The sequence below is a fragment of the Thermobia domestica genome, chromosome 3, assembly GCF_964235325.1.
Source record: "Thermobia domestica chromosome 3, izTheDome1.hap1.1, whole genome shotgun sequence".
Classification (NCBI taxonomy): domain Eukaryota; kingdom Metazoa; phylum Arthropoda; class Insecta; order Zygentoma; family Lepismatidae; genus Thermobia; species Thermobia domestica.
In genome coordinates this window covers 17290805-17303707 of record NC_137456.1, presented here as the reverse complement: position 1 = coordinate 17303707, position 12903 = coordinate 17290805, and the positions used below count along the sequence as shown (strand labels likewise).

At 34.9% G+C, this 12903-nt stretch overlaps 1 protein-coding gene across 24 annotated transcripts in view; it reads right to left on the bottom strand.

Moving 5' to 3' along the window:
* The window catches only part of LOC145680198 (uncharacterized), a 490330-nt gene that overhangs the window by 301151 nt on the left and 176276 nt on the right, over positions 1-12903 (bottom strand). Inside the window, exon 4 of one of the 24 annotated variants that reach the window (XM_081750485.1) lies at positions 6009-6474. The exons of 22 other annotated variants lie outside the window; for them this stretch is intronic. In XM_081750485.1, the coding sequence (XP_081606611.1) occupies positions 6201-6474 (274 nt within the window). In that variant the 3' untranslated portion in view covers positions 6009-6200. Of the gene's footprint in view, positions 1-6008; positions 6475-8647; positions 11171-12903 lie in introns of those variants that run through there. One more of the 24 variants, XM_081750498.1, reaches the window with a different exon arrangement.

Here is a 12903-nt window from a genome sequence, read left to right as displayed (position 1 = left end):
TATTCAGTACCAAAAGCTACGTTGGTTAGTCGATATCAATTTACAGAGTATTGCTGGGAGGGAGGGGTAGGGGTTACCGTGGAAAATGGAAATGGCTCTTTTAACGGTTTACGTATAGTCCTTCTAGTATCTGAATGTATTATTTTGTAAGTGATTTTTTTTAGTTTCCATTTTTAACTTCAAATCTCAACAATCCTTTTAACATTATTATAGTACAACACACGAATATATTAACTGTGTATTTATTAACTTTTAGTCTTCTTATGTTCTGGTCAGCCTATAAAGTAATGCAGGAAATCAGTCGTATCTCTCCTCCCTAAAATACATTCAGCCAATAACAGAATATAAACATAACAGCAGCGGTTCCACAAAATAAACGCACGAACTCGTCAGATAGGTAATATTTATTACAAAAATTAGCAAAAAGTACATAAACAAGAGACTTCCATAACTATATTTTCTTATAATATAGAAAATATATATACAGGGAAGAAATAAAATTTTAAAAATACAAGAGATTACATTTAAATTTAATTTTTACATGGATATATACGACATACTAATTTATGATAAAGCATGAAATACTAAGTATACACCATAATTAGGTAAGTACGAATACTTGAATCTATTATGATCTCAAATAATGCATCAATTGCACAGGTTCATTAGTATTTTGTCTTTAGATTCACGTCACACGAATAGACCTATGTTCCGAGGTTAAGGGAGACGGTGATGATAATACTTATTGAAGTAATGGAATGAAGAAAGTGGAAGAACTCCGAGCAAACCCACGCACACGGTGTTTGCAAATTACCAACTGTACTTGACGCGAGCTAGAATCGAACCAGGGGACGCCAAACAACCAATATTATTCGATAAACTTGTACCAAAAAAATGAAAGAAAAACAAAACGGCTTTGTACTATGGGTGTCAGACTAAAGCAAATCTCGAAATTTCAAGTCAGCTTAATTTCCTGATTAAAGAGAATTTGGTTGTCTCTTTTCTTCGCAATTCGAAAGCTAACGACGTAAAGGGTAAATGCTTATAACGAAATTAAAATATTCGTTCGCCAATGACGACCGGAAATTTTGTAATCTTAACTAATTAACTCGTAGTTATCACTTACCTAGTCGTGGTGGTAATCTGAGTTCATTTACTCGATCCGAAAAGCTCTTTCTTTGCAGCTATATAAATTCAATTGAAAAACATCCGGATTACCTGAGCCTTGTCGTGGCTAGAGTGTTTAAACCCTGAAGAGTGACCGGTCGGGTTAGCTGTTCGGAGTTTAAATTATCACCAGTTAGTAACTCAAAATCTGTTTAACGTTTTTGTACCGTGTGACCTATCAAACAACTCGTCTAGATGAGCACTCAACGAATATATAATGAGCATAGTGATCTAACAACGTATATAGGTGAAATCGGGGAAAATATAGAAAATGAAGTATACCGAATGTGTCACATCTAGCCATAACAATGAGTGACATTAGTTGTGAAACCAAATAATTTGCTGTTGACTGGATATTATGAATATGTTTTTTTCAACTTTATAGATCCACTAATATAGGATATTTATAGTGAAACAATCAATTTTGTTTTATTTTATTACGTTGATATAATTGGATAGTGTATACTATATTCTTAACCTATTAGTCATGTGGAGCACTTCGATATATACGAGGACATATACGTGAAGTTGTTCTGTATATTTCCACCCTTGAAGGGTTGGGATCACTTCCGACCAAGGAATTGAAACCTGTTTTGAAAAATGCTCGACAAACCCTTTCAGGAAATATATAGGTTGTCCCTCGATTCAACGTTCAACTTTGGGATCATCCCGGTAAGTTCTAATTTAACATCCCACGATTACTCCCTTTAAGCTAAAGAAGGCAAATGATTAATTCAGCGTTTCGAGGGAAAATATTATCTCTAATTGGATGTGGTAGAAATATTATATATATGTTTCAATATTGAATTTGCGTACTTTGGAAGCCCACCATAGTTTCAGAACTGTGAAACGAAACTCAGTTTTTTTTTCATAAAAACATTTGTGCTTACATGTACATTTGTGATTTGTTAAAAACTTGGAGCTGGTACTTACTGAAATGATTCTTCAGCCATCAGTCAGTCGCTCATCATAAAACATCAGACATAATTAGTTATTTGATTTGATTTGAATTTAGCATCCCGTTCAGCAGCGAGGCTATATAAGACGTGGACCTACAGTTTTAACGTGGAATTCAAACGACATGAGCTCCCGATGGGAATCGAACCGGGTCTCCCACGTTAAAGGCTTGTACGCAAACAGCTTAGCCGCGAAGGACCTTATGCTTCGTTATTACATAGCTTATGAAAGCTACTATGAGTTTGAGAAACTCGAAACGTACACAGTTTTAACTCGAAATTCCGAATCTCCTACAAAAGTATATTTCTTTTTCAGATCCGCTTCACTATACACAGATCACTGCTATACGTATACAGTGAAAGCTCCTTTAATAGACATCTCCTAATACGGACAAATTATTTATAGTCCTGGTAAAATATATGTATTTGCGGGGAAGAATCCTCTTTTAGCGGATACAGACAATCTTCTTTTTTATTCCAACATGTTTACAATTGACAGGAAATAGTCCTCAGTTAATAAGTACTTAGCACAGGAAATACTATCTACAATTTAAAAATACAGAACACGAACAAAAAATCTCTACAAAAATATCTTTGACACTTGTCAATGAACTGGTGAACCACTGCACAGAGCACTGAAAGTTACGAATTGAGTTCCCTTGTGACTAAGCGATTAGTGTACGCACCCTTGGAGTGGGAGACCCGGATATGATTCTCGGAGCAGTTCATATAGTTCGGATCCCAAGTTAAGCTGTAGATCTACGTCTCATATAGCCTTGCTGCTGAAAAGGACACTAAACTCAAAATCAAATCAAATGGTCGAGAAATCTACGCAGAATTTTTTCTATCCCCTCAAATATTCACTACTCCTGTTCCGTTTCCCTTGGGGTTTGCACCTTCCTCTGCTTGCAATTCCCACATAAACAGATCCCTCCAGTAATCTGAACAGAAAACAGTATTCCGTATATTATATATATACAGGGTGGGCCATTTTAATTAATCCACGGAAATATCTGAAAAATGATAAAACATAGAAGAAATTTTTGAAGTACACGTTATATATTGCTAAGGGGGAAAACCAATTCCGCCAAAAGTACCACTCCCCGCCCCCCGTAAATGGGGGTAACGGGGGGTAACTTTGAAATGTCAAATGGGAACATGGGTCGAGTAATACCTCGTTCGAAAGGTCTTGGAAAACTAAGTAACGCTGTACCAAAAGATGTTTCATATTGTGCACCAGTTTCAAAATGGCCGCCATGATATGGTTCGGAAACTCCAGTACCCGTAGTATGAAAACCATGGAAGATAAATGAATGGAACAAAATTGAAATTCGTAAATATCATAGGGCATTTCGAATGATGTAATCCCTGTGATACCAGTGGCCTCCCTGAAGGGGTCTTGTGGGCTAACTTCAAAATTTCAATGTCCGACCGGACAACGGTTCGGGCGTACGCTTGATCTACCCAATGCTGTTTGGAAAGCAGACTTCATGCATAGAGAATTGGTGCACTAAGTTAACGCGGATGGCCACAGTTACATTTTGATTAACTATTAGCATTCATGTCATATTGTGAGCTTGAGGGACGAAACGGTGTGTACGTATATCCCCGAAATGCTTTCTGAATAACCAGCACGCATTGCATAAAAGTTTCTCTGTTTTTAGTCACTACAGCGTCATCCTTACAAACAAATGTTTCAACCACACCATACCTATTTGTAAGGTTAGCCTTAATTTACGAATTAAAGTAGAGTTCTCGCTTGAACTTTCACTTTACTTTCCACCCCACTCACATACAGAGCGCAGGGAGAGATTATTTTGCAGGACTTGGATTTCTCTTTATACATTATGGCAATTTTACTCTAATATTTTTTTTTTTATCTCTGTTTAATTATTCTCGAGCCTTGGAACGCCTCCGTGGTTTTCCTATTTAATTTTCGTTATTTTCATTTATGTCTAACCGTATTCATACTATGGGCACTAGACGTTTTCTTAGACACAGTCACCATGTCTTTGCGATCATTTTGAAAACGGTGCACAATATGGAACATCTTTTGGTACAGCGTTACTTAGTTTTCCAAGACCTTTCGAACGAGGTATTACTCGACCCATGTTCCCATTTGACATTTCAAAGTTACCCCCCGTTACCCCCATTTAGGGGGAGCGGGGAGGGGTACTTTTGGCGGAATTGGTTTTCCCCCTTAGCAATATATAACGTGTACTTGAAACATTTCTTCTATGTTTTATCATTTTTCAGATATTTCCGTGGATTAATTAAAATGGCCCACCCTGTATATATATATATATATATATATATATATATATATATATATATATATATATGCGAAAACTTTTGAGCGGTACTGTATATATATATATATATACAGTACCGCTCAAAAGTTTTCGCATACCCTGATTTTTGTAAGCATTTACTCTGATTCTATTATTTTCGCACGAGAACTTTACCGTCCTGTATGAGAGGTAGGTACCCCTGCCTACAGCATCAAATTTGACAACAGTTGAATCAAGGTCTGAGAGGTACTGTAGATGATATGTCAAATCATAATTATTAAAATTGAAACCAAAAAGACAATTCGACATAGATATTGCATAGTTTAAACAAAAGTGTGGAAGGTGAGGAAAGATATTAGTTTTGTTTGGAAAGTGTTGTCAAAGAGGGTCAATGTAGTGACAAAAATTTGAAAGAGAAAGTAGCTTTCCAAATTCTGCAGTTCTTTATTGCTTGTTAATATGCTAATGTTTAAAATGTCAAAGAAATACCATGTTTTGAAAAGTGCTTACGATGGTTTCGTATGTTCCATTGTTGCTCGCTGAAACAGTAACAACGAGCATTACATATAAGTAGAGCAACCCACATTATGCTTTATTTTTTGTGTAATTATGCTTTATTGCTAATTTCAGTCATTGTTTTATATTAATCGTGTATAATGTAAAATATTTACTATACATTAAATATTCTAAATATCTTGATCTATTTATTAATACTTTATGCAACCAGTTTCTTTCATATTTAATGAAATTTCTACTTAATGCATTGTAAAGAGATATGCTTTACTCGAATCAGTTTTTGTTTCACTTGTGTGCACCTTAGAGGTGCATACAGAAAGGGAAAGTAAAAAATATCACCAAAAAGTACAGAAAGTGTTCAAGTTCAAGAGGTACTCATAACAATATATTGTGGAGTTCTTGTGTACTATTCGTTGTTGGCGAAAAATTTTCTTCATTTCCTTCTTTTTCTCCATATCAAAGGATTACACCAAAAAGTTTACAGAAATAAAAATTAGCTTTTCATTGTTGCATTGTTACGTTCTCAATGATTTTGTTTTGTAAATATTGGTTTTAAAGAATATTAATATAGTATGTTAAACTTGCAGTAAAACAGAATTTTCCAAGAATTGTGTTATATATTTTAAATTATGCTTTATGCTTTGTTTTCTAAAATTATGCTTTATTATGCTTTTAAGATTAGTTTCTTCAAGACCCTTAAATAACCAAAACCATGTTCAAGGTACCAACTATATGTCTAAATTGCTATTATGCTTTTTATGCTTTTGGGTTGCTCTACATATAAGCTACTGAGCGACAATTGAGCAGAGAAGGTTGTATATTGATCGTCGTAAACATTTTTCAGAGAAAGGCGTTTTTAGCTTTTTTAAAGCCAGCATACCTATAAGGTGAGATAACTACAAAATTTGGAAAACTACTTCCTCTTTCGAATTTTTGTCACTGCATTTGCCCTTTATGTCTACATTTTCCAAACAAAATTAATATCTTGCCTTATCTTCCACACTTTTGTTTAAATTATGTAATATCTATATCAAATTGTCTTTTTTGTTTCAATTTTAATAATTATGATGTGATAATTATATCATCTGCAGTACCTCTCGTGCAGGGTGGTAAAGTTCTCGTGACAAAATAATAGGTCACAAAAGTAGATGGTTACAAAAATCCGGGTGTTCGAAAACTTTCGAGCGATAATGTATACATATATCGTATTTATTCACGAACTGTTAAGTAATCTAAACTTTGGGTAAGCTCTTTGAGTAACGGAGACCCGTTATTCAAAAGTTTCACTGTTTACCACCAAATTTCCTATGACATCTAGACGATGACGATTTAAGAAATGTCTTCCCAAACTTTCTTTTTGAGTAAACCTTGATTTACATATTTTACATTGGAACGGCCGTTCTCCTGTGTGAGTCACCATGTGTCTTTTAAGATGCGCTGCAGATCTGAAACCCCTTGAACATAAATTACATACATGCTGCTTCTTACTGAATATCTTCCCACCTCTGCCATGATCCAAAGGAAGTTCCAATCTTGATGTGTAGCTGAAAGTAAAACGACAAATTACAACCAATCATGTGTTACCTTGCAATCATTAACACTATAGAATCGAATATACGTATTTATGAACTGAATAACGCACAGTAAAACAAATAGAAGTCGAAGATACTGAAAGCAAACAAACAATATATATATATATATATATATATATATATATATATATATATATATATATATATATATATATATATATATATATACAAAGATAGCTTACATCCATAGATAGGAAAATTTGAGTGCAAGTACCCTACGAAAGAGGAAAAAAATAATTTTAGGAATGATAAAAAAAAATGGATCAAAAGATTGCAATTTTGGCCAGTTGGCCAATAATTAGTTTTTAGATCAGAGGCCACAAAATTTTTGAACAGTCCCTAAATCGAGTTTTCATATTTTTTTTACGGAATAAGCATATCATACTGAGTTAAGTGATAGTTTGGGTTTGGCTACACTATATCTAGTTCTCCAGATATGAAGTTTACAACAAATTTTTTGACTGAAATATATTGGATCCTTTGATGCAAAATGTCTCAACCGTTCCGAAATGAAAATTTTCAGAGGCAATGCATTACAATGAGATCTAGAAGTGTTGTGGAATGTTATTGTCAGATGTACCTAATAAACATTTACTTTACCTTGTAACTTCACACATTAAAATAATAATAAATAAAACTAACTGTAGATGAATTATGAAAGAAGGAAAAGGTACTTCTTTAAAGTAGACCGATAGACTTTAGAAAAACCTGCTTACTGGTAAATCATTTTACATGCGATCCTTCATAGAATTTTAAGGCATCTTCTACGAATTGAATAAAACGTAATTCCGAATTTACATATCCAGCCTCATCATCCTTGAAATGTCTGCTCTCGTTTAAATCACACTAGCCACTCAGGAATTCTTCGCGCTGATTACAGTGAAGTCTCTATATCAATGGTGGTTGATGACAAAGTTTTTTACTTTAAAAAAAATGTACACGAAGTTGTACTATATTTAGAGAGTTGAAAACAAGTATTCACTTATTTTTTTAGATGCCTTTTGAGCCACTATTTTGTATAGACACGTTAAGCCTATTCTGCCCTTGCGAAGGTTATAGTAAATGCTAACTCCGTTATTTTAGAATATATTACTTCAAACAAAAACGATTTAAAAGCCAATTAAATGTACATTTTATATCCAGTGCATACTACACATACCTTAATGACTGTTGAAAGTTTGAAAAATGTAAATTGTCATTTTTGAAATTAAAAAATGAAATAAAGAAAAGAATACGATTCATTGTTATTTTTTCCATATATAGGTTTCCTGGTATACTTCTTGCGTTTTCGTTTTTTTTTTTTTTTTTTATTATTTGACACTGGAGTGTCTCCTTTATATATATATATACGGGTCTTCAAGCACTGCTATTTTTTTTTTTTTCAAAATCGGCTATGTTCAATCTGAAGTATGTGCAAAGAGAGAGAGACTCGAAGATTTGGAAATTGTCACAAAATAATTGGTATTTGCGTAGAAACAAGTAGTTAGAAGGTGATCACTGTAACATGACTGGCTTTCGAGTTGCAGTTTTGTTTCATGTGGCAAACTTCGGTTTAGTAACAACTAAAGTACAACTAAACTGATGGTTCATTCTTTAAAAAAAAAAAAAAAAAAAAAAAAAAAAAAAAAAAAAAAGAAGTTGAACGTCCCACGCGATGCCCTTTCGGCAAAGGGAGATAATGACTAAAGGCGGAATGAAAAATGAGAGGAAACAAGAGTACACCGAGAAAACTCATAGACACGACATTGTCCACCACATTTACTTGGCCGGGGTTAGAACCAGCGACCCCATGCACTAGCTATAAGGCTTTTTCAATTTTGAGCCTCTCTGGACACCTCGTGTGTTACCGCACAGATCTCAAAATGAACTGAAAATACTAAGGGGTGTACTAAATGTGTACAAAATTTCAAGCTTTTATCTTGAATACTAAGGGCGGGGGGAAATATTTACCAATGAGCTAAGAACATTCCCACAATGCTCCGACCGAGTCATAGGCCTTACTGAAATCTCTGTGAACAATGAACTTAGTGGTACTTCCTTAACTAGTCATTTTTTTTTATTATTATTTGAAACAGTTTATCTGAAGACAATATAATAAATAACAATGTGAACAAGAATAATTTTCATTTATTACTTTGGTTAACGTATACATTTAAAAACAATATATTATTTTTTTACATTTACAATCAGGAATAAAAGATAAGATATTGAAATACTGTCACCAACAACATTTAAATACAAGATAAATCACACACTGCTACTCTACTACTCTGTAACACATTTTTGGAATTTCAAATACCCTTCAAAATATAAGGTAACTGCAGGTGCATATGCCAGTGCAGCTAAATACGCCAGTGTTCAGTGCTGGGACGTTTCCGACGAAATCCGCTAAAATGCACCTCCAATATGTGCCATGGTCTTGGACAAGTCTGATTTGACGAATATTCCGGGAGACAGCGCTGATATCGCCACGCCGTGCAGTATTGTTTGCTTCGGATAGGTTCCGTGGATTGACGTTATTATTTCAATACAGGTAAGAATCCGTTATTAGTTATCGTGCTAATTCAGAACACTGCCGATTGTTTACAGTAATGTGCGCCTTATTTCGTGTCCGTCTAGGGACACTTGGTTTTGTAAGTGTAATTTCAATATGATCCATGGCTACTAAATCAATACCAAGCATGGTGCAGCTAAATATGCCAGGGCTTGTGCAGGACTGACTGCACAAGACAAAGGTAGTTTCATTTGTCCCACATGTTCCTTGTAATATCAGTGTATTTTTTTAAAGTCACAGTACAGTGACACTATTTGTTTATCTTCTTATGAACTAAACCTTTTCAGTTTGGAATTTCATATCAACTTTGGAGAATGTCTTTTTTACAATTCATCTTTTTATCTTCATCTTGCACTTTGGTTATTCTATGTTTTCTTCAGCCATATTGTGTAATAATATTTGAGTTCGCATAATACAGACGATGTAAACAGTTGCAAGATTTATTACAGGTTTCTAGCAGTATCCTGGACTTGGCGTAATTACCTGCACGTGTTGGTAAATACGCCACTTTGTAACTTTTTTCTTTCATCTTGGTAACAAAGTAGAAGTGAGTTGCATCAGTGTCGCATTTTTTTTTTACACGCGGAAAAAGCTACTCTGCAACGCATATGTCTTGTTCTTTGTGTTTCATGAAAATTAAGACCATAAAAAAAAAAAAAATCCAACACTCTTAACATGGCGTATTTACCTGCACCTACCTTTCTTTGGCTAAAATACTGCGCCACTCTTTCTATTTGCACTAGGCTATATCTTTCTTGCTGATAAGGAAACTTTTTCACTCTGATGTGGCAACGTGTCACAAGTGCTCCCTTGGTTATTTACCATCCATGTTCATGAACAAGCAGCTGACAGATCCACGGGCGTCTCTGGCGGGGGAACAGAGAGGACGTTCTCCCCCCAATATTTTGTTGAGGAAATGGAATGTATCAATGCTGATCCATATGGAAGGAGAAAAAAGAGCCAGAATAAATAAATTATATCTGTTGTTAAGTATTAGGCTGGTGTGATTGAAATGTCCCATGTATAGAAACCATAGGTTTCTGTTTATTTTCATGTATATAAGTTTCTTTCTCTTACTTATCTTTCATCTATTTGGTCTTTAAATTTTCCTCTTTCAGAAACTTAAAAGTTTCAATTCTCTCCTCCATTATAATATAAGACAATGCAAAACATAACAACTGTAAGTTCTATATGCATCTCACGACTTTGTAACCCAGCGGAAAACAAATGAACAACAAATACTAACGGAAATACGTCTTGCTTATTTTATTTATCGTATTTGTAAAGCTAGTATGAGGATCCCGTTGGCTCATAATTCAAGCAAATTGATATTTACTCATAATTTTGACGTAAATTTAGTTCAGGGGCGGATCCAGGGGATGATCGGGTGATCGCCCCCCGCAGAAGAGGAAAAATTTCTTATTTTATATATAAATAAAACCCATCCCAGAGTTTGGAGCTCATAAAAGTACCTCCAAGTAGCAGTATTACAACCCTCCCCCAGAAATCCGTCCTGGATCCGCCCCTGATTTACTTAGGATTTTAATCGTTTCCGACCCCCTCAATTTTAACGTGCCAGAGACGCCAATAGACAGATTTATTAACAAGAATTTCAAACCATATTTTCCCACCACACTTGTACCGCAAAAACATAACTTTGATCCTCGCAAGGATAGAACTGTAAGCATTACACAAATTAATAACCCGTTTTACACCATATAACTGAATTCACGAATATTTTCATGTTTGCTGTCCTTTAAATTTAAATCTGGAACTAACTACCCACACTCAAACATCAATCTCGTGTTTCATATCTATTTCACCGTCTAACTGGTTCAGTTATACATTTACATCATGTGTAGTGAAACAACGTGTCGTTTCAAGTGTCCCTTTTGAGTAAATGCACGTGAGCATATCGTACATTGGAATGGACGTTCTCCTGTGTGTATCCGAGAATGTCGCTTAAATTCTGCTGGCGAACCGAAAGGTTTTGAACATATCTTACAAAAATACTTCTTGTTGGAACCTGTCTTCTTACTCATACTGCCATCCGAATTACGATATACTCTTGACGTCATTCTTGAAGCAGTATAGCTGAAAGTAAAACGATAAATGCAAACTAAATACAGGTTACTCTGTAATAATCATTATTAAGTTCCAATCATAATTTTTCATATATATTATGGTATAAAATTACGTATGAAATAAATTTCAGATAAATTATGATAATTAAAAGTATAACCATAACTTCTGGTACTTTTGGTAGGAGTCCACATGAAACATCTGTTTATATATATATATTTTTTAAAAGTTTTAAATTCAAGAAAAGTATACCTGTACTATTAACTGAGAAACGTAATAAACAGAAAACATTCAGTACATTTTGATACTTTAATCTAGAACTGTTTTTAAAAGAGTTGTCGTTTTGTAAGTAGAAAAAGAAAGTATTTATGGTTAGAGGAGAGAAGTTATTATTATTATTAGTTGCGATCCTCCACTTTACTAGTAAAGACTGTTATGGCCCTCAGGCTCATTATAATTGGACACCACTGATATAAGCTTTAGGTAGATGGTCAATGCAAGAAATCGGAGTGGAAGTTAATGCAGGCGGCACCGACTACTCTGACTTCTCTGGGGGGAATAAGATATTGTATGCACAGAATTCAACTAAGAAATCACGTTCCCTGACGTACGTTATTCGAATTTTAGCATTTCCTTAAAGTAAATATATATACCTTCGTTGTTTCTGCGATTGCTCTCGACTTGCCGCCGCCTGCATTAACTTCCACTCCGATTTCTTGCATTGACCATCTATCTAAAGTTTATATTCCTACTGATGTCCAATTATAATGAGCCTGAGGCCATAACAGTCTTTACTAGTAAAGTGCAGGGCCGCAGCTAATAATAATAATAATATATAAAAGATATTTGAAATATTATACACCTATTCAATGTAACAAATGAGGGTCACTAGCATTTACAAGGGCTGGGATATCTACATCCATTCCAATTGTTGTGAGCCGCAAGAGATGTAAAAGAGATGAATCTCCAAGGCAGCTTCTGAAGTGATTCTTCACAATTTTCATGGTGGAAAATGTACTTTCACACAAATATGTACTATCAAACATTGACACTCTTTTCCGACCAAACTCACAGTTTTTACGGAAAGCTGTTGTCGTGGATGCCTGCGCCCTTTTTGTTGTACAGAAGCGCTAAATGGGATGCGTTATTTCGAAAGAAGAGTAGAAACATTAAACGAATGAATAAATATAAATAAAAATAGTATCAGTAATAACAATCGTAAATCATGAGAGCTTTGTGGGCCCCCATTTGGACAGCACTGGCTTATATAATCAGCATATAAGAAAAACTGGTTTAAGAGCATTTAGTGGCAATAGCACGAACCAAATTGTAACCAACACTGAGGTCCATGAAAGTTTGTTGTGTGTTTTGTGGGATTGGAATCGCATCGCATATCACGAGCTGCTGCCATCGGGTAGAATGTAGTACTCAAGATCTGTACTGTAGGCAATTAGTGCGATTGCACTTAGAAGGTCAAAAGCAGTGACCCGAACTGGTCAACAGAAAGGGTTTCGTATGTCACAACGACAACGCCAGGTCACATACATCTTTAACGATCTGTCAGAAATTGTGTGAGAACTTAGTTGGGAGGTTGCATCCATCGTATAGTCCGGACCTAATAAATGAGACCACCATTTGTTTCGACATCTGCAGAATTCCTTAAATGGTTTATTTGAAAAGAGGCTTATGAAAGACACGTATCACAAGTTTCTTGACCAGAAACTACAAAAGTTCTATAGCGACGG